The sequence below is a fragment of the Grus americana genome, chromosome 8, assembly GCF_028858705.1.
Source record: "Grus americana isolate bGruAme1 chromosome 8, bGruAme1.mat, whole genome shotgun sequence".
NCBI lineage: Eukaryota > Metazoa > Chordata > Aves > Gruiformes > Gruidae > Grus > Grus americana.
In genome coordinates, this window is record NC_072859.1 from 27,439,726 (window position 1) to 27,460,780 (window position 21,055).

The 21,055-nt window shown below is 43.2% G+C and overlaps 1 protein-coding gene and 1 long non-coding RNA gene across 3 annotated transcripts in view; both read right to left on the reverse strand.

Annotated features, from left to right (window-relative positions):
* LOC129209290 (uncharacterized) overlaps positions 1 to 3,284 on the reverse strand; it is a 58,352-nt gene extending 55,068 nt beyond the window's left edge. Inside the window, exon 1 of the long non-coding RNA XR_008578044.1 lies at positions 3,112 to 3,284. This is a non-coding gene — a long non-coding RNA (uncharacterized LOC129209290). The remainder of the gene's footprint in view (positions 1 to 3,111) is intronic.
* The window catches only part of LOC129209288 (BEN domain-containing protein 5), a 952,643-nt gene that overhangs the window by 71,017 nt on the left and 860,571 nt on the right, over positions 1 to 21,055 (reverse strand). For both annotated transcript variants that reach the window (XM_054833489.1, XM_054833488.1), the window contains exon 11: positions 18,422 to 18,584. In XM_054833489.1, the coding sequence (XP_054689464.1) occupies positions 18,422 to 18,584 (163 nt within the window). The remainder of the gene's footprint in view (positions 1 to 18,421; positions 18,585 to 21,055) is intronic.

Consider the following 21,055-nt stretch of genomic DNA (forward strand, 5'->3'; position numbering starts at 1 on the left):
GTGTAAAAACAAGATGAAATCCGAGCTGTGTTCTTTTGAAGGGAAGAAAGCATTTACTGACGTCAAAAGCTGCAGCCAGTTCCATTTGAGGTGCGTGTCGTGCCCAAAATGAATTTGAGAGACCACAAATTCACCTGGAAGATCGATTTCATGGCCTGAGAGTCAGAATATTAACTCTGTATAACTCAACTCCGAAACGACCCCTCTTTTTCCATTTGTGCTATTCTTCACAGCCAAAGCCATGCCATCTTTTTCTGCTGAGGCTGGAAGAGTGCTGGGTGTCACCCCCTCGCAGCTCACCGGTGCCCAAGAGGCAATTAGTAATGAGAGGATTAGGGAGCAGTGAAGTACGTGTGTAGTGGCGAGAGGCCGGGGAGGCGAGCGGGTTTGCAGGGCTGGTCTGGGCTCACCCATAACCACATGCTGGACTATTCTGCCAGTCAGGAGGTCCCACAGCAGATGGGGCAACACCTGATTTTTATTCCCAAAGAAAGTAACAAGTGGAAAGAAGGATTGCTTTCTACAGAAAAGAATAAAAGCGATGCTAATTAAACACTGTTCCTGCCTCTCTGCTTTGGCTCAGTGTGCTTTGTTGATCCAAAGGCTACAGAGGTGACTGTGGGACAGGTTTCATCTTTGGTGTCACTGGGCTGACTTTGATAGAAACACAGCAGGCTGATGCTGCAGGAAATTAGCCAACTTACTTCAACAGACTTGCACCCAAGATACCAAACAGCCCCAATGTACAGTCAGTTGTTCATCATTCTCACAGTGAACGGACCAAGCTTCTCTTTGGGTGACACCAAGCCCAACGCCCCGCTCTGCCCACTGTCTTTCAACTCGACTCCGCTCTCTACGCTTCACCTGGTGTGCTTGTCAAAGGGGAACAAACAAAATACATCCTGGGTGACCCGTGCTTCATCCAACTCATCCAGTCACCCTTATTTTCAGCCCAGCTCAAGCTTTCCACTACCTGGAGCAAAGGAAGAGGCAATCAGCTCACCTAACACCGCGGGGAAAACACGCAGACCCAAGCACTGAAGCACATCAAGAGCAAGATGGGTCCTGGATGGGGAGTATCAGCTCTTGGAGAGGGGAAGCTTTGCTGCCTCCTTCTTCCCTCCAGCCTTCTTCAAACCCCCCAAACAGACTGCAAAGCCAACATAGAAAATAGAGCAACCAGGGGGTGGGCAGGAACAGTGGCATTTGCGATGCGACAGACACACAGCAGCCATAGAGCTTGGAGACAGACTCCCACCAGGAGCTGGTCTTCAGCATCTGCTTGTCCTGCAGCGGTTTCTGAAGCACGGAGGTGTTTGCAAACTCTCTCCCACTGTCCCTGCGCTACAGCTCAGCTCTTCCAGGGAGATGGGGAGCTGATTAGATCTCTGCACTGCCTTCCTCAAACACTCTCCCTCCTCAGCTCATTTTCTGTTGATGTGCCCAGTGTGGTTTTCTGGCTCCTGACAGGGTTAATTGGCAGGCCCAGTAGGGGAAATAAAATGTTTCAGCTCTCTGGTTGCTTTTTTTGTCCCTGTTTGCTCTTGAGGCTGTGGGAAGGCGCTAGCTCCTGAAGGGTTAAAGAGCTAGCACAGCAGGTAGCCAGCTGCTCTAGATCTCCACAATTTATTCCTGGCCCCTATTCGGGCCCCTGCGTGCTGCTCAGCTGCATGTTTAGGCCACTACAGGCCCAGCACACAACCCCTGCTCCTCGCGGCCCGGGGCTGGGGGAACAGAGCGCACAGGCTAGGGCCGGGGGGATGGCCAGGGCAAGCTGCCAGGCTCAGTCAGGGCCACGAAGGGCCATTTTGGACCCAGCAGCAAGGGGGCTTCTGTAGCCCTCTCACTCTCCCTCCGGGCCTGGGCTTCCACAGAGACACAAGCCCCCTCCCAGCTTCTTCTCTGAAAGCACTCTCGTTCCTCTTCCATTTTCATCTAAGTTTCCAATGAAGATTTATTACTCTGAGTGATTATTCTGTCAGCCAAATGAGCAGGGAATAGGAATATCCTTTCTTGTTGCATTCCAGCCACTGGTCCGTTTGGCTTTCAGCAAAAAGAGCCGAGATGATTTTAGTCCCTTTTTCTTGCAGGTATTATTTATTTGCAGGCTGACAGCATGTGGGGAAACCCATCAAGAATCAGAACCCTGGGGCGTGAAGCTGGGTTATTATTCACCTATTTAAAACCTGGAAGGATCTGGGTGGTCAGTTAAGTGCATGTAAGAGTCCAAGGCAAAGACTCCCTGTCAGCACTGAAGGACAGTCAGATGTGGCACGAGGAGCAACTGAGAATGGGCAAAGGGGGCTGTGAGGAGACACAAGTGTCAAAGCAGAAGACAGAGGTAGTTTCCATCCCACGCTCAGAAAACAGGAATTTTACACGAGATGACAATCACCAAGGAGATGAAGCATGCACGGATACACAAAGAGATTTTCTCCAAGACCTGCAAGATCAAGATTTATCATTGCAGATTGTTTTTTTGTGGGTTTTTTTTTTTTTGGGGGGGGGTGGTGGTGGTTTTAATTTTCATTTCCTTGTAATAAGAATATTCCCCTGTCATGTAAGAATGCAGCTGCAACAGTGATGCTATGCTATACCTGCATGACAAGAACACAAACCCAAATGTAAAAAAAAAGAGAACCCAACTAGTCTGATTTCAGTGCCCACCTGATAGACATGCAAGTAACAAACAAATTGCACAAAAAAACACCCCTCATGCTGGATTTCTGACATTACTGGTTAGATTATTAAAATGGTAATCAGTAAAAAGGGCAATTTCAATCAATCAACTTCATCTCCTAAGGAGAAGCCACAGGAGGGAGAGTGAAGGAGTCAGGAGATCTGGTTGTGCAGATTTAGGCAAATCACTTTGCTCTGTATGCCTGTTCCATTCTCCTTTTATCTCACTAGACTGTGTCCTAGCCCTGTGTCATCGTCTAGACAACGCCATTTCTCCTGTCCTGCATTTTCATCCAAGAAAAGGCTGGGAGAAGAAAGGACAGGCACCGAGTCTGCAAGCTCTTTATAGAGCCACAAACAGAATTCAGATCACCAAGTCTTAAGATCCCTAGTCATCAGTAAATGGCCAGGAAACCCTCTGGCAAAACGTACCTTTTTTCTTTCCTTATGTTGGTCCAACAGAGAACGACAACTTGCTGTTCTGTTAGCCCAAGCAGCAGCATCCTGCTTGGTGAAGCTGAAGGCTCGGCCCTGCTGATGTACTGTGCTTGTCAGCACAACAACACTTCTGCTCTCAGTTTGCTTTGACAAAATCCGGGAAATTGCACACAAATGCAACGTTAAAAAACCCGTTACGATCGCAAAGCTGAAAGCCTGCTAATCAGGAAACGCAGGGAGGAAGATTTTGCGACTCACCCAAGGCGAATCAGCAACGGAGCTCACAGACGACGGCAGGTACCCTGACACCCAGAGCTACCCCTGAACTACAGATCAAACACGAGGTCCCAAAATACCCTTAATCAAAACAGGGCTGAAACATCCTACCAAGGTCACTGCAAACAAAGCTCACCTGGAAAAATACATGTTTTTGGGGACACTGTTTATGCTGGGAAGGTTTGAGGTTTGTCAGGCTCCCCTAAGACCCCCCAGCAGGCTGCAGCAGGAGCCAGTGGGATGGGGTTCCCAAACTGCCTGCGCTGCACGGCACGCTTGGGAAACAAATAAATTGTACAGAAACACTGTCCCTTTGGGTTCTTCTCTTTCTCTCCATATTATCCTGTCACCGTGCATGTCACCTTGTAATACTGGGTTATTTATCATCGCTGAGTGCCTAGATTGGCCCTGCTAGAGAAAAATCAAAGAAAGCAGCAGGGGCTGAGGTTTGATGAGAAGGAAACAAATTCTTCCCTTCAAGAAGCATACATACTTCTCTGCCACCCCATACACACCCACACATGCACGCACACATTTCCAGGCTGCTCCTCTTCCCCCCACCAGCAGGCTCCTTTCAGCCTGGCAAGTCCCCGCTCTTCTCCCTTTTCTCTGCTCAGATTCAGTGCCTCGTTTCTATGGATTTCTGTGTCAGCTCCCTCAAGGATATTCGCTGGAATGGACACATTTACGGGATGACTAACGTTCTGAAAGCAGGTGGTGCTATTATAGTCATACAAAAGCCACCTATTTTTGCTGCCTCGTGCTGTCATCCTGTTAGGCTATACTTTGCTTTGCCTTGTTATCGTACCAACTTCTCAGCACCATTACTCCGGGCTGCTCCAGTTCCAGGGTTGTCTGCGGAGGACTGATAGAGGGGTGTCTTTGTTCACTGCAGTAGTGGCTTGGAGCTCCCACACACAAAGAGAGGCCTGCGAGTTTCTCTCTCTGTCATAATTCATTTCCTTCATGAATCTTGAGAACATACTTAAGAAAAAAAGAAAAAAGTTCTGGTATATATGCATATCTAATGTATGCATGCACTCATATATATTTTTCCTATGCAGAGCAGCAGCCTTAAAGTGAAATGTTAGAAGACGGCTATGTTCACTTTATCCTTCTATCATATTTGGGATAATCACTTTGAAAGTCATAAGGTAAATTCTGAGTATTGTCTATTATCTTCAGTGATGTCTGTTCAGATTAACTAATTTAATATCTCAACTTGTATTGGCTTCAAAACACTCAGCTTGTCCTATGTCAGTTCTTGGCATGTGATCTTATCTGTCCCTGCGCTCCTGGCTTTGGTGTGGTAACACTGCGAGGGTGCTGTACTTACCCTCAGCCACAGGCCATCTCTGCCTAAATACCATCTAAGCACCCAGGACTGAGAAGGAATGCAAGATGAAACACAGGCACCAAGTTGAAGTAAAAATCGCATGATTAGAAACCACATTTACTGAACTTCAGTCCTGAGACCTTATTTAACAAATAGTCAAATGACCAGGAAAAAAACCAATGTCACCATATGACAGTTTTAAAGTGCATATAAGTGAGTAGGGACCACTGCAGGAAGATCCTCAGGCAGACCAAACCCACCAGAATCTCCTACGTCCTTTTCACCTTGAAGGGAGAAGCTGGATTTTCACTTCCAGCTCGGCACTTTGCAAAACCTGGCAATCCTGATTCCAGCTCTTTTTACTCCTCATAAACCCAGTGGAGGGCAGTACAAATTGTATGTGTGCTTCGTAAACTGGTTTACACCAATCCAGCTCGTGTGTGAGGGATTTGCATTCAGAGAGCCTACAATAAGTACAGAATTGTTAATACAGTGTTGTACTCAATAGCTGAGACACTGCTTGTTATCAGGGGAAAAAACACTACCCTTCTGCTATAAAGGATCTAAATGGGAATCAGGCTCAGTCTCGTCTCATAGCATAAATGTCCTGACCTGCTGTTCCCTACTTTGTAACACAAATTCAGCTATAATCAATTATGGCTTGAAATGCTCCTTAAATATAGAGAAAAATCCAAAGCACATGCAAAGGCCTCTGATGGTAACTGATGCGATAAAGCAGTGCAGGAAACTCCTTTTTCTTATTAAAGGCTGATTTTAAATCCCTCTGCAGACAGATGCACTTGCTGTGCTGTGTACTGCTAACCTTGAATTCACATTAACAAGGGTATCAAAACTTTCCTTTTCCAACTGAGTGCTTAGTATGGGAACTTCTCTGACAGTGGCTGCACGTTCTCCTCTCCTCACATTTCATCACCAAACATTCCCTGGTAATCAATAGAGGTCAAATCTAGATCCCGTTGGGATTCACAGTGAAAACTATTGACATCAACAGGTCAAGAATAGCCAAGAGACAATTTATACGACAGAGAGCAGAAAACATAAGCAGAAAAAGGCCACCGCATTCTCAGCTGGTGTAAATCAAGACAGCTACAGATTTACACCAGCTAAAGACAAGGCTGGGAAAAAAGACAAAAGGGAGTAAAAGCATCTTTATTTAATGGCCTCAGATGCAAACAAAATCTCATCGTAGCACTGTCACACAGAAATGCTTTGACCTGATATCAGCCAGGCTGATACAACAGGGAGGCTCCTTCTCTGACCGCTGCTGCCTGCCAGGACAGCCCGGGACATAGAGGGGAAGCAAAGGAAGAGAAAACCTGCTTTGTTCTTGATTTCAGCGATCATCAGAAAAACATCCACTTCTCTTCAATCGACTGCCATTGAGGAATGAAACGTTTCGTGCCAGAAGAGGGCACTTTAACTACAGGCAAGCGTGAGCCGTGCTGCCTGGTGCTGACCCAGGCAGGCAGGCAAGGTGGGGAGGGGGAGATCGCTTCATTAGGCCCAGCCTTACACTGGGAAACAGCTACAGGGAGGTGCAAAGAGGCACCAGGCTGCTGGGCCTCTGTTCTCCTCCTAGGAGCTGACACAGAGTGCTCATCCTCACTGTTTTTGCTGCCTTGGACTTGCTCGAGTTCCTCCCCGCCCTCCCCCCCCCCCCCAGCAAAGACCTTGAGCTTGTGCTCCTGGTCACACGGGCTCTGCATCACACCAGACCTATTTTCATACAGCAAGTAATTGTCCCACCAACAGCACAACTACTGAGACCCAGTCCCTACCCCTGGTTTCTCCAGCAACATGGGTTGTGTGCCAGCGGAAATTCTCCCTGTGCCGGAGCATTTCACAGCAGCTCCCTCATACAGACCCTCTGGTGTGTAATAACATTTAAACTCGCTCCAGCCTTTCCCCCAGCAGAAGCATTAGTCGAGTCTCTTTCCTTTGCTCAGCTGCCTGTTTTCCTAAAACCTGCCCAAAGGTAATACCTCTGAGAACTCTTTCTGGCTGTAACCAAAAATGAGGCTCAGAAGTTTTGGGGTGAATGTATATGAAACACACACATACCTGCTGCCCAGCGAAAGGACCCTAAACACAAAGACTGGCTGCTTTTTCCAACTGTATCAACTGGTTAAAAAACAGATTGGTCTCTCTGCAAACCTTACGTGTTGAAGCACATACACTGGTCCCATCCCTTCAGGCACAGCATGATCAGCCATGCCTCATCTCCTTAGAAGACACACAAATTTCAGACATTATGCAAAAACTTGAATTATAGGCAAGAAACATCAGAAGAGATGCAGAAAAACAAAACAAATGATATAGCAACTAGGAGAATTTAAGTCTTGCTTTGAGAGGTTTTTTTTTCTTTTCTGTGGTGTTCCCTATAATGAATCTCCAGCCATTTTCTTGTTTGAGATAGGCTAGCACAGAGTAATAGCTAGTGTATCTGAACCAGTCCATAAACTCCCACTGCATCTATCTATACCATCTAATTCTCAGTGGCTGCTTCAGAGTGGTTAGTCCTCTGTTTGCATCTCAAAAGTTTCCAGACACATAAATAAACCAAGCACGGATAAATCGGGTCTGAAGGTCTGTTTCTCAGATGGATCTGGCAGCTGCCTCAGTTTATTGGCAGTTCATTTATCATCTCAAGAAAAATATTGATGGTTCTGGAGACACAGGCCCTTTCTGTGTCCTGGTTGAAGGAAAGCTGTCCTTCTGGGCAGGCTTTGGAAAGAAAGTCAATGCAACAAATTCTACTTGGCAGACATGTGAGGGATGCGGTGCAAAGAGGAATCATTAAGTAAGGAAGAAGGGACACTAGGATGATAACCCTGTTGGCCCAGAAACAGCCCAGTCTCAAATCTTGACAGTATCACAGCAAGAATATGAGATCGTGAGACTGCTAACAGGCACAGTCATGGGCATCTTCTCAAGGGGAGGTATTATTGCTACACAGTAAGAGACAAGGAGCCTGAAGCTATATTCTGCCAACAGAACCAGCCACTTACCAGACCTTGAAGAAATCCACAGAAACTGCAAGATGAAAAGGCTTGAAAACAAGAATAATGGGATCGAAGTACTGTAGACTCTCTCCCCTCAGGCTGGCAGAACTGTGCAGTCCTGGCTTTACCATGTAGGAGTGTTAGCGGTCCAGCTGCCTCTCCTCTAGAAAGTCACCAGGAAGATGACTGGATCCTCTGAGCCGTTTCCATTCCCTCCCTTGATTAAACCAGCTATGTTCCACTTGAACAGCCTGTTTAAGGATTTATTGAAAGGAAGCATGAGATTTGTCATGTATTGATATGGCGGAAAGAGATCTCACTTTGCACATGTCCTCCAACACTGCTCCAGCCAAGTGTCTGCAGAAACCAGTCCAACGTAAGCTTTTGCTACACGTGACACTCCACTCCCTCTTCACTACATGAGAGGTCTTGAGTAGTTAACCTACAGACTGGATTTCTTGAGGGACTGGCTGATGAGGAAAAGATGAATAGATTGTCACCTATCATTTGGTCTTTTGTGTCACTAGATGACAGTTGCCGGTTTAATAAGGATTGCTTAATTTTAGTAAAAGAAATAACTGGCCTGGCAGAATCATGAATGCAACCTGACTGTAGGAGCATGTTATCCAGAAGTTAGTTTGCTGAGGAAGAGTGATGCACACCAATCATAATGACAGAAAGCAACATATTTTGGATGTTGCAATTTTCAAAACCCATGTATTCCTCCATCAGGAGTTGGTTCCTAGACTCTTTGAGCTGGATGGCCAAACTCCAGCCTATGCTCAACAGAAATTCAGTTAATTTAACGAGCTCTGAATCCCTCCTAAGTTTTGGGAAAAAGAAGACTACAGCAGAACGCACATAGACTGTTAAGTGCATGAGGAACTGAACACATGTTGATTACAGTGTGTACTCTCAAACTGAAAGCCGTATCTCTCATTTTCATGCTTATACCTGCTGCTTGTGTGACCAGGGCAGGATTTATCCTGAGCGCAAGTAAAAGTCATAACGCACAGCAAACACAGACTCTGCCATTAGAGTCACTGGAGTTGATTCTCCATTACTTGGCAACTCATACAGTTGTGTATACCTAGGAAGAAGGTATAAGATGATATACCAACTCTAGAAATGAAGGAATGATTCTAATCTGCTAGTATGGTGTACAGGATAAACAGACAGCAAATAACTAGGTAGGCTAGGAGACTTCAAACATGAAAAAAAGGTGGCTGATATGAGTGCCATGGGGAAAGCAGATGGAGATCAATGCTGCTTCCAGGGTTACAATTAGGAATCACAAAATAAAGCTTGCAGGTGGTAGGCTTAAAACAAGACATTATTAAGCTGTGGAAATCCCTAGCAAGGAATGCTGTGGATGCTAAAAATGTGTACAGGTTCATGGGAGACAAACCCATTGAGTGCTACTACAGACATAATCAGCATCTCTGGCTCTGGGATCCCCAAACTACTAATTGCTGGAAGCTGGAAGAATATTTAGGGGAAGTATTGTTATACACTTATTCTATTATTATATTCTTCTCAGGCATCTGCTTTTGGCTTCTGTCAGAGACAAGACACTGCAGAAGACTGGTTTCGATCTGAGCTGATTTCGCTGTTCTTCCATTAAGAGATGAGACATGGGAGAATAAGACCCATCCTTCTGTTACGGAAACACAAAGGGTTCTGAACACTAGATGAAAGCTGCAGATTATCTTTCATTTCTGCCTGACACATGTTCAGACTTCGTTGATCTGAACCCTACACAAAGTGTCACCTCTAGGTGACAAGAAACACTGTTGGCTTGAGGTGGGCATGTATTGGCCTTGGCTTGAATGGGTATTCTCTTCACCTGTGAACTGTGCTTGCCAGGTTTCTGGCCTCTTTCAACAGTGGCTTGATGGAGAAGATGCAATCTGCTTTTCAGGATGCCATGAGATATCCTCTGTTAAGGTTTACAGAGATGTTAGGGGTAAAAGTTTGTAAAGAAAAGGAAAGTGAAGTGAGGTCTCTACTCACCAGTGACATACCCAGGAAGGCAAGAAGATGTGGGATCTGTTTCCTGTGACTTCCATGCCTACTGTCCTCTGGTTTCTTACAATAGAGATGCAGCTGTCCCTACTGGAGAGATTAATTTTGGTCTCTCTACTCAGTCAGCCAGCTATTTTTCATGAAACTCGTAGGAATGTAATATCTCTGAGATCTTTACCACTGTCAAATTCAGTTGCAATTGGTCAAGCAGCTGAGAAAGACAGACATACAGACAGAAAGACACTAATTTCTTTGCCGAGTTTCCTAAAAAAGTCTCTGATTCCCTTTCATCATGTTAGTATTTGGGACTAAATAGTAGTAGTTAAAAATAATTTCTGCTCCCACCCTAGAATTCCCTTTAATCACCACTAAGCCCTGCTGAGCCTTTAGGTGGCAAAATACAAAACAAAAAAGGAATAATTTAGGTCAAAGACAGCACAAAGTGAACAAAAAGGGGAGACTGGGTGTGTCTGATTAATGAAACACCACCTGCAAAAGATCAGATGAGATGACAGAAAGGCACAGGGTAGGGATACAACCTAAAACTGCAAACAAGGTGGTGAGGATACAGACCAAGACAGGCAGGCACAGGGGAGAAGACTCAGCCAGAAGTGAACAGAAACAGAGAAGAGGAAAAAAGATGACAAACACGGAGACACACAAACACCACTACAGGCTGGCAGAAAAGCAGAGACCTATCACAAAGACACTGCAATTTTTCTTTTATTGCTTTTTGAAAAACGCCTCACTCTGAATGGCTTTTTTTTCTCTTAATTCCCATTGACATTTGGGAAAGCTCCAAAGCACAGCACTGGCTGAAGCCCTCTCCCAACCTAAATCTTCAACCCACAGATACGACTCTTTAGTCATATTAACCACTCCCCTCAGACATTTCCAACAAATTGTTAATATCTTTTAAGCCCTGCTCTCCATTGCCTTTCAGAGCAGCCTTGCCCTTTCCTTTGCACTTAAGTTTAGCAAGTGTTACTAATAGGAATTTAACATTTACCAAAGAATTATTTTAACTATGAGTCTAATAGCATTTGTATGGTGTTCTGAGCACCCAAGAGCCTCACTATCAGTTCCATATGCTTAGTTTTACTAAGTTGCTTATAAGACAAAGGAAAAATACAAGTTTATAGAAAAGACAGTTCATAAGAGAGATGTTCAAAACCCTGAAAGCCAGTTCTAAGAGGGATAGCAGTGCCTGGAGGGAACTTCTCCCCTTGTTTATATTAGCCACAACTCTGCAATCACTCATGTAATCAAACTTCATCTTCCAACCATTCAGTGAAAGCATAACTTGTGCTTGGTCTAAGTTGTTTTCTGCTGTGTGCAAAAGAAATACTAACAGAAAAATGTAACAATTTTATTATTAACTGGCAAGTTTTATGATTTTTTTATACCACCATCAAAACCATTTTGAATTAGAGAGTTCTGTGTTTGCAGGCCACTGATTTAGCTGGCCTGATAGCAACTGTAAGTCATTGATAGCTCGAATGGAAAGCACCGATGAGGATTTCAATCAGTAAAACCTCAGTGACAGTTTGGCACCAGTTAGCATGCAGCATCTCAACAGAAACCCCAAAGGCTGCATAGGCTGTAAGATCATTTTTAGAGCTGGGCTTCCTCATCTTGGCTGGCTTATAAGGATCAGTCTTCTTGTGTCACTGGATACAGCCCTACCTAGGCCAAAGAGCACATTCTCCGCCAGCTCTGAGTTGAAGACAGCTGGCGGGAAGCAGGGATGATATTTGCACATGTGTCTCAGTAAGGCACTTATGCTCCCACTGTCCACAAGGTCCCTGTTCCCAAATAAGGTTGTAAATATTGACGGCTCTCAAGTCAACCTGTGCAAATTCCCTAGTCCAGGCTCACAGCTACTGAAGTCTTTCTGCTCTTCTAAGACAAGCCTCTGCGTTTATGTCTAAAACTGACTTGAGAGCACTTCTATGGGTCTGGATATGCAATCTGCTTACATTCTGGTCCCGCAACAACCAGCTCTTCTCTTCCCTGTACCGTGGTATCCCTGGGAAAGAAAGCTGTGTGCGCAAGGAGGAGGAAATTAATCTACACCTTCATGGCATCCTCCTTTACAATGCTCAGGACAACACAACTCTGGAGCAAACCATGGTGCTTAGTCTAACTTGTGCCTTAAACTCTAATAGGACAGGTAGGCTCTCAGTACCTCTGATGCTCCATTCCCCTCAAGACTAGATCCTCAGCTTACAAACTGCCTTTCATTTCTACTTAAAAGAGGCCCCTGAGTCTGACCTGTTCTCCCTCCTTCCCAACAGAAAGCCAAAGAGGCAGTGTGCAAAGCACCGTGTCACATGAAGAAATGAACCAGTTACTCAAGACCACTCTTACTGCAGCAGTTAACTGCAAGACCATTTCCCCACTCACATGCATGCTATTTGATACCTGGCCCCTAGCCAAAAGGTAACTGGAATCAAATGGTTAAATCCCCAGGAAATACTTTGAAGATTCCTTCCAAGACTGATATTCTACATTTCGGGGGGGGGGGGAAATTTAAAAAATCTTTCTTTGAAAGAAAAAACACCTTTATAATAACACTTTTCACTTTTGTAGCATCTTTCATCTGAGGCTATCAAAGCTCTTTGGGATACAGATGCTAAGAAATCCATTACAAAAATTATAGATATTCCTAAGTTGACTGTAGTCACTTGCCTTAATTTCCATTTCTTTACTGACACTCCCAGACGGTGTCTGCATAGATTGATGCAGTCAGTGCTACAGGCAACTAGATGAACAAATCTACATACAAATATACACTCTTCCCAAAAAACCACCCTCTCTTACAGTAAAATAAGTATTTTTCTACAGCGCTGTCCACTGTGTTGAACTCTGTGAGGGAAAGAGGTGTTCATACTGCAACACCATATACTGCTTTGCACTTTCATTCCACCGCACTTCATTAAACAGATTTTCACTGTTTCTTAATTTTCTTTCAGCAGGTCCCCCTGTATATACCCGATATGAACAAACACACAGATTCCTTCTGGGTATGAGCCAACAGCTGCAACCCTGAAAAATATCAGCTTCTTATATCATTAACTGAGTTTCCATGGTGCCCTGGGGCAGAGATATTGATGCTTGACAGCATTATCACTATAAAGTAACTTTACAACTCTATAATTTAACTCTATGCTTCCAGTAATATTAACAGCATTTGAAATTGTGGCTGTAAACCTTGACACTTTCACACAGACTGGGGAGTTGAAAGAGAATTTTGTTTTCTTTCCTCAAAGACAGCCCAAAACATGGTACTGAGAAATAACCAAATACTGCAGAGATGATGTGCGAGGAGGTCACTCTCAGGAAAATCTGCAGGATTAGGATTAATGCCACTTTTTGCAGCACACAGAAAGGAGCCCGTTTCTAGGATCTTAGCAGAAGAAGGATGAAGATGCAGACCTCTGGAGGTCTTTACCCGATTTACTTTGAAATCATCTTGGCACAAGCTGTAACTCAAGTTCAAACATAAGCCACACTGGATAACCTCTGCAGAGCTCCCTCAGCTTTATCAGCACAGCCTTTCATACCTCATTGGCTTTTGCTAGTAATGTTGCCTTTACTGGGTAGGAATGAACCTGCAAGGGCCATAATCTGGCTCATGCGGATCTTCTCTTAAGGATATCACTAACAGAGCTAGGAGGATCAAGACAAGCAGGTGCCAAAAAAAGAAATGTAAAAAAGCCTAAAATAGCCAAGTACATTTGCCCTAGAGGACTGGCAGGTCCATGAAGCTCTAGAAGTTATAGATGCTTTTACTGGAATCGTAGTTCGCGTACAGATTTCTTTTCCCCAGGACAGGCATTTACTGAGATCCAACTGCTCTTTAAAAGGAATCTGGATATAAGCAAATGACTGTTTCCTTCAGGGGATTTAACTTCTCAAGTCCCCAGTCAAGCAGCAAGCTGATGTTCTGCTTGAAGTGAAGAATAAGAGTGAACATGGTGGTCCCAACTGTGCCAAGAGTCCAAGATGCAAGCTCCTGTTAGGCACCTGAAGACAGTCCAGTCAATCCAAACTTTCATTCTGTGGCTGTAGCCACATAAATACATTTTTTATGTCCATAAACAAGAGAGAGAGTTCAGTAGTGCAACTACGCCCTGTGTAAGGAATGCAAAGCTTCCAATTCAACACATAAATTGAATGGAAAATACTGAGTGATATCTTTGCAAGTTGGTTCAGCTATACTGTTTTAAAGTATTGAGATAATTTCTCAGTTGAGGATGACTAAAGGCCCATCTTTGGATGAGGGCCTTCCTCGCCTGGAAGACGCTTAGAATTAAGATTAAAATACACAAAAAAAGCCATGGACAGACTGACAATTGTGATGCCCACCTGTCTTGATAATTCCTCTCCCCTACAGCTACCAGACTACAGTCATACCAGTTCTTGCTTAGTCTCCACCATTTCTATCTTCCTACCTCATGGCTAGTCTTTGGAAGAGTAAAACCTTTTATGCTCTCTTCTGGGCTGCCTGCTGTGCAGCAGGGATCCAGTTCAAACACTCTCAAAAACAAACCCCATAGTTTTTAAAACTGTTGATGTGAGACTCCTTTACTGGCCACTCTCAGGTCAGGTTTTGACGGCTGCTGATCAGCAGCTGTAGCGGCAAGCAATTCTGGGTGTGCTATCAGAGCAGCACTCAGAGTCCTACAGCTGGGGATTCATCCTTCCTCCCCCTCTTTTATCCCTTGTTCCCTGCCCAGCTATGAGGCTGGTGTGTATCTAGCTAGCTCAGCAGTTGAGCTGCTGGTTGTGAATGTTACAGAGCAGTTTGCATGCCTTGTGTCATAAGCCCTGTAAATGCCTAGTAAAACATGGTATTTAATGGAAGCATATCAGCTCATTTTAAAGCTTCTTCACCTGGTGCTGAGCAAACTGTTGCTGTGCTGCCTTTTTAATCAGTTACCACCAACTGTGTGCGCGTGTGAGAAGGGTTTTAAACATTTCTCTGTCCACTTCCAGGCAATAACCGACAAGCCTACAATCCTCTTATTATGCCTCGAAACAGAGTCCATTCACCGTTATCTATAGCACATGTTATCATAGGGTATTCTGCAGAGCCAGGCTTATAGAACATATCCCTAATGTTTCTTGTACACCAGGTACATATCAGTTAGACACAGACCTACCAGGCACACGCACATAACTCTGAAGGAATGTATAACAGGATGTTCAGGAAGTTACACCTGATGCAGTGCTTTGTTTGCAGGATGAAAATACAAGAGACACTCCAGCAGTAACCATTACCGACATAATGCTAATTGAGGCCCGAGACATTCATGCAACCATGTTAACTCTCTGTGTTAGAAGAGACCAGAAATTCAATGCTCCACAGGATGCTGTTACCCCACCAGATATGTCTCAAACATATAACGCCTGCACAGACTGATGGAAGATCCTTCACTCCTGGATTTCATTTAAATAGTGCAGCCGTAAGGGCAAATTTGGTTTTATAGAACATACCAGGTGTAATGCTCTAAATTCTGAATCTTCAGGTATTTAATTTAGAAGAATACATTCACGTCATGCTAACTGGAGTAATTTGGAGCAGATTTCCACTTTTAATGATACCTTCCCTTCTTTTTTTTTTTTTTAATTTTCTTGCTTTTCTTATTGAAAAAAGTTACTGTCCACACTAACAATGTCAGAATTCAAATGACACTTATCAGACCGAAAGTCTTTCTCCCATTTTCATGCATGTAAGGTATCCATTTATCTCAATAATTACAAAGTATGTTTCAGTCACACAAGTCTGAACAAAATGCATAATCTTACCCAGTGTAGAAATATATCCATTACAGGCTCACATAGAGGTTTGTATAGCTCATAGAGTTAGCACATAAACCCTGAGGAACATGAAGAGATTTGAAAAAAACCAACCAACCAACCTAATCCACTTATATAATGGCCTGAAAGGGGGTAGTGCTATGATCTTATTTGCCATGAATGCTGTAAAGGAAAGAAGCTGACGAGGAGAATTACATGCCACAGAAGACTACTGAGAGTTTGTTCAGTTTTCTCACCTGTCGACAGGAACAACATTAGGTTAAATTAATATTTTCGTAGAACCTGGAGATCCTCATTTGTTTTGATATCTACATGGAGCCAGTACGGCTAGTTTCTGAATGCAGGGTGTGATCTGCTTTGTAGTCTCTTTTCAGGGCCATGGGTTCCCTGAATTTGAGCCTGAGTCTCAGTCTGCACTTCTTAATCCAACACCAGAAGCTTTGAACAATTCCAGCCTCCCTGATTCTGTTTCTATTAAAAACAAAACAAAACGAAAACCCCCCACAACCCAATAACATTACAGTGGAATGAACAAAGTCCTAAGAAATAAATCTTTGAAGGCAGATTTCCTGAATACTTGCCCTAACAGTTCACGGGTTTTGGGCTCACTGTATTTTCCTCATTTATTTGCTTGACTTGCTGCCTGCACGTAGCTAGATAGTTAATAGAAGCAAGCCTGTCCTTGGAGGCCAATATGCACTGACTGGCTGTGTCTTTGGTTCAGGTCCATTAAAAAATCTGAGCATTAATTAATCACTGACTTGCAAATAGCTTGGAAGAGCTGTTCAGGCTAAATTGGAACGTTCAGCAATTGTTTTACTTTTAGTCACAGGCACTTCGGTGATATGAAACTTCTCCCCTGCCAGGATAGGATGTGTATAAATCCAGCCACTCCTGTGTTAGAGCAGACCAGCCTAGAGACTGCTCCAAGCAGCTCCATTTCTTTCTTTAACTAGGAAACTGCACACATGAGGAAGAGCTGTCATAAGCAGCACTCTTGATAGAATCCCTGCATTGAAAAAGAAATAATAAAACCTACCAGGGCAAAATGCCAATGCAGCATACTACACAGGCAAAGAGCCTTCCCTGCTTGCTGTCTGCCAGGCTAGTCAAAACCAGCTTCTCCTCCTTTTTCACTCAGCTAGGTGAAACCGTAACTGTAGAAATCAAGCTGCTGCTTCAGCTTTCCATACATCACCGCCAAGAAAGATCTCTGTGATCTGGGGCCTGTTTTCTGTGCTCTAGCTGCTGATGGTCACAATGAGTGAACTGAGAATGATGTAGCTCTGTCTACAGAAGGCAAGCCAAGCAAATAGAGATTGTTAGACCCCACACCTGAAACCTCTGTAACGTGAAGCACAAAACAAAAATCTTTATGGAAAGGGAAACTAAGCCAGCATGACCTACAAGTCATGAAGAAAAACATATTCAAGGGAATCATGATCTCATTTGTATAGAGACTCTTCCCACTCCTCACTGCAAAAACTGTTCTTGCTAAATAAGGAAGATAAATAAGCAGTTGTCAGTACAATGAGTACTTAGTGAGGAGGAAAATTAAAGGTGAAACTAAGGCACATGTTCTTAAAACACCAAAATACCAATATAAGAAAATAAATAGCTAAACCCAACAGTAATGACAAATTTTTCCTCAGTAGCAAGATATACCACATGCACGTATGGTGCAAGAAGCTATTCCCTGGAAACAGTTAACCTTACCGGGCAAAAAAGAGCTTGTATTCCAAATGCTCAAGTCTGATAAGTCACCTTAATATATTCATTCCCCACCTTCCCCCAAATTCCACTTTCAGTGGAGAAGCCAAACCAGAAACCCCCAAATGATTAAGAATTACTTTCCCTGCTCCCTGTTTCTCGCTCTTATTCCCACACAGTGTGCACATATGCATGGATGGTGAAGAATTATGTCTCATATGAAAATTTCCCCCTCGCTACCCTAAAGCTGTAAACCTTCCCCAACTTCCAAAATGCAGTGGAGAGGTAAATAGGCAATCACAGCTAATCTTTCTCCCTCTGCAATGTTTCTAAACCTGTGGAAATTTCAAAAGCTACCAAGATAGAATGACAAAATGAAATAACACACCCAAGCTTGAAGTATGGGCACTGGTTATTTGATTGAGCATGGTGACAGAAAGAAAAAGAAAAACATAAAAACAGATCATAAGACCAGTCAGAACAATTCTACAAATTGTTGATACATTGAGATAGCCAGATGGATATGTGGTTTTTGAGGAATGAGACGTTGCTTCTATTTGAGCACTCAAAAATGCGAACAAGTTTGTCGGTTTTGTTTGCAGAGCTCGTTTTCCATTTCTTTGTCAACTGGTATTAAAGACCTGGCCCTGAGGCAGCTGCAGAATCTAATGGATCCTTTAGAGCCTTTTGGCTGCAGTTTAAAGGTGGAGAAGCTATTTTAACTCAGTACCAAAGATGCACTTTCAACTTGCTATTAAAACGATAATACAAACACAGGGATAATGAGAGAATAAAGAGAGAAATGAAGAAAGAAATGGAAGACTGTGGAAGGGAATGGATCACAGGCTCTCCAGGACTAGTTTCTATAATAAGTGTGCGAGACAATCTCCTACAAGAGGGAAATGGCTTATTTGATCTAATATGCCTTTCTCTTCTTGAATTTCCACAGTATGGAGAATCAATATGAGGGAAATTAAAGCATCAGGAGCAGACTCACATTTCCACTTGTGTGTTCCGATCTCAGCAGACTCTTATTGAGATAGAAGTATTTACCTTAAGTGCCCAGTTCACATGTGCTGCAAGAGGAGGAAGGATTTGAAAAGGATACATGCTTCTTCTGTGTAGGGGACAGCAGAAGTGGGTCCTCCCAAGATGTAGCTGTAGAAAGAGACTTCCAGAGTGTAGCAGTAGGATGTATCATTTAACAGCCCACCAAGAAAACGCCTGCCTGTCCCTGCTTTCACGGCATCTCTGTTGAACGATGTACTGGACTGCAGGAGGAAGAACACAGAGACATGAAGAGATTTCATGAGTGGAACAAGGGAGGGGTTGGGAACGAGTCTGTTAAAATAGAAAACCGTTAAATTCGCATTGCCAAATCTCATTTACACTATATGAGGCTGCACTATTTTTTGAGCATGGCCTGGAGAGACCATTAATGGAACACAATTCTGGCACATAGGCTATAAATAATGCCCTGCAGACTTTCACAAAATTAATCTCAGTTTGCTAGTAACATCAGGTTTTCTCCTCCCCTTTTGGGTAACACCAAAAAAAAAGCCTGTCATATGCATGAGTTGAAAGGGAACTTCCCAGACCCTCCATTCTCAGAAGTTAAGCTGGACTATTATTTCAATATTGGGTTCCTTCTCTCTACTGCATTCCCCTGGTATCACAACCATTCTGCCCCACCCCTTCCCCTGGACTCTTGTAAGCAAAGTAGAAATACAGTGGCATTTATGTTTTAGTGAAACTTTCTCACCTAAGACATTTGACTGGTTCTTAAATTAGGTCACACAAATTTCCACTTCACTAACTTAAATGTTAACTGGGTGTTGCTCTCTGGGTGGAAAAATATACTGCACTATTTTACAGCATTAGCAGCACAGTATAAAAGGCAGTATTTTGTCCTATTACTGGAGATCTGGCTTTAAGAACCCTACAGCTTTATAACTATTCATTTGAGGGGTGGAGGAGAGGACTCCAAGTATTTCCATAAATGAGTTTTAGTTCTCCTTTGAAGGCATGACATCTGGAGACTAAAGGGGAGCTCATCTTCAGGTTGACTGAAGTCTCAGAGCTTGTTCCTATCAACTAGACAGAAACATGGATTCTGATTTCATTTTGGTTATCAGACTCCATTCACAAACCTCATAACCATTAGACTGCAGCAATCTGGGCTCAGCACAAGCTACTGAGCACCACAAACAAACAAAAAAAGCAAAAAAAAAAAGTGCTTAGTAGATCCAACTTGGATGCTGCATAAAAGGCCTTAATATGTCTTGCTTTAAGACTTTTATGTTGGCAATGAAACATAAAGGACCCTTAACATAGGTCACTGTTCAGTCACTGTGCCCATGGTGAATTGTTTGAGCTATCCATGGTCCTCCTATTGAACTTTAAGGCTAGTATCTTTTCTTGCTAACACAACGTTAGTATTTATCAAGTCCATCTCTTATCAAAACCGGGGCAGACAAGATTTCTTTCTTATTTAAAAAATTAGATGCCATGGTTCAAAATGTTAAACTTCTCTTGACTGAGAAAATCAGACTAATACTGAAATGAGCAACAATTCTTGATTAATAGTGTATACCAGAAGATATAAAGAATGGAAATACCTGTGGGTTCATTAACATTCTGAGTGGTTTGAAGTCTCTCATGTTATAAAAAGAAAGGCTTTCCAGGTTAATTAGAATAAGACAGAATTGAGTTTCTTATTAGCATTATACATAGGAGTTTCCAAACACAACTTGTTGTCTTTGTGGTAACATAATATTTAGCTTTGTGGTAAATTGTACACAGAATGTATTCTGCTATGTACACATCATATACTTTCCTCCAAATTACATGGCAGAAACATTGAGGATATTCTGAATACCCATGGGACAGGGCAGTAAAGCACTCATAAGGACTGATGGCGAAATTAATTGTTAATTTGATATACAGAATAAAATACTTAAGGAGGTCTACAAGAGGTAATGTTCTCTGACTTCCTGCAAATGAAGCCTTCAAAGACTAGCGAGACCCTGAAACTGAGGGAAGCTTTGTCTTTTGTCAAAATTCAGAAACATAAAGGAAGATGATCATGCTCTGGGATTGCTTCATAAGTTAAGTAAACACTGATTTCAATGGATAGTGCTTCATGTTCAAATGAATGCCTGTGGTGGAACTTTTAATGCACAAAAGTATCAGCTGATGAATATGGGTGTACGGAGCCAGCTCAAAGGAAGAGGACAACAAACATGCCAGAACGTGGTATTGGGGTTTGCGAGCAGCATCACTCACAAGGGGAATGAACTAATTCTATGGCTGTATTTGGCACAGTGCAAACAAGGAAAATGTCAAAGTGATTCAGGGCAGACATTAGGGAGAGAAGTACTCCAGCGATTAGGAGACTCAGTTACCGATGTGGAGTATCTATGAAGATTATGGAATCTCATCAACTATGTTTAAGAAGAAATTGGACAAGTATCTGCTGAGTATAGTTCATGTCTTTGGGATACAGTTTGGACTGGAGGTCCTTTTCAGCTCTATTTCCCATGATTTCAGTCAGGCTTGAGGAAGGTTATGAGTTGAATTCCTCATAGATGATTCTTGAGATAAATCTTACGTAATATTTTCATCACAGTTCTTGGCGCGGTAAAGGAGGACCATGCCAACAAAATTTGCTGATGACACACTGTGCAATGAATCATCATTATGGAGGAGGCTCCAAATATCATACAAAAAAAAAGGTAGTGGG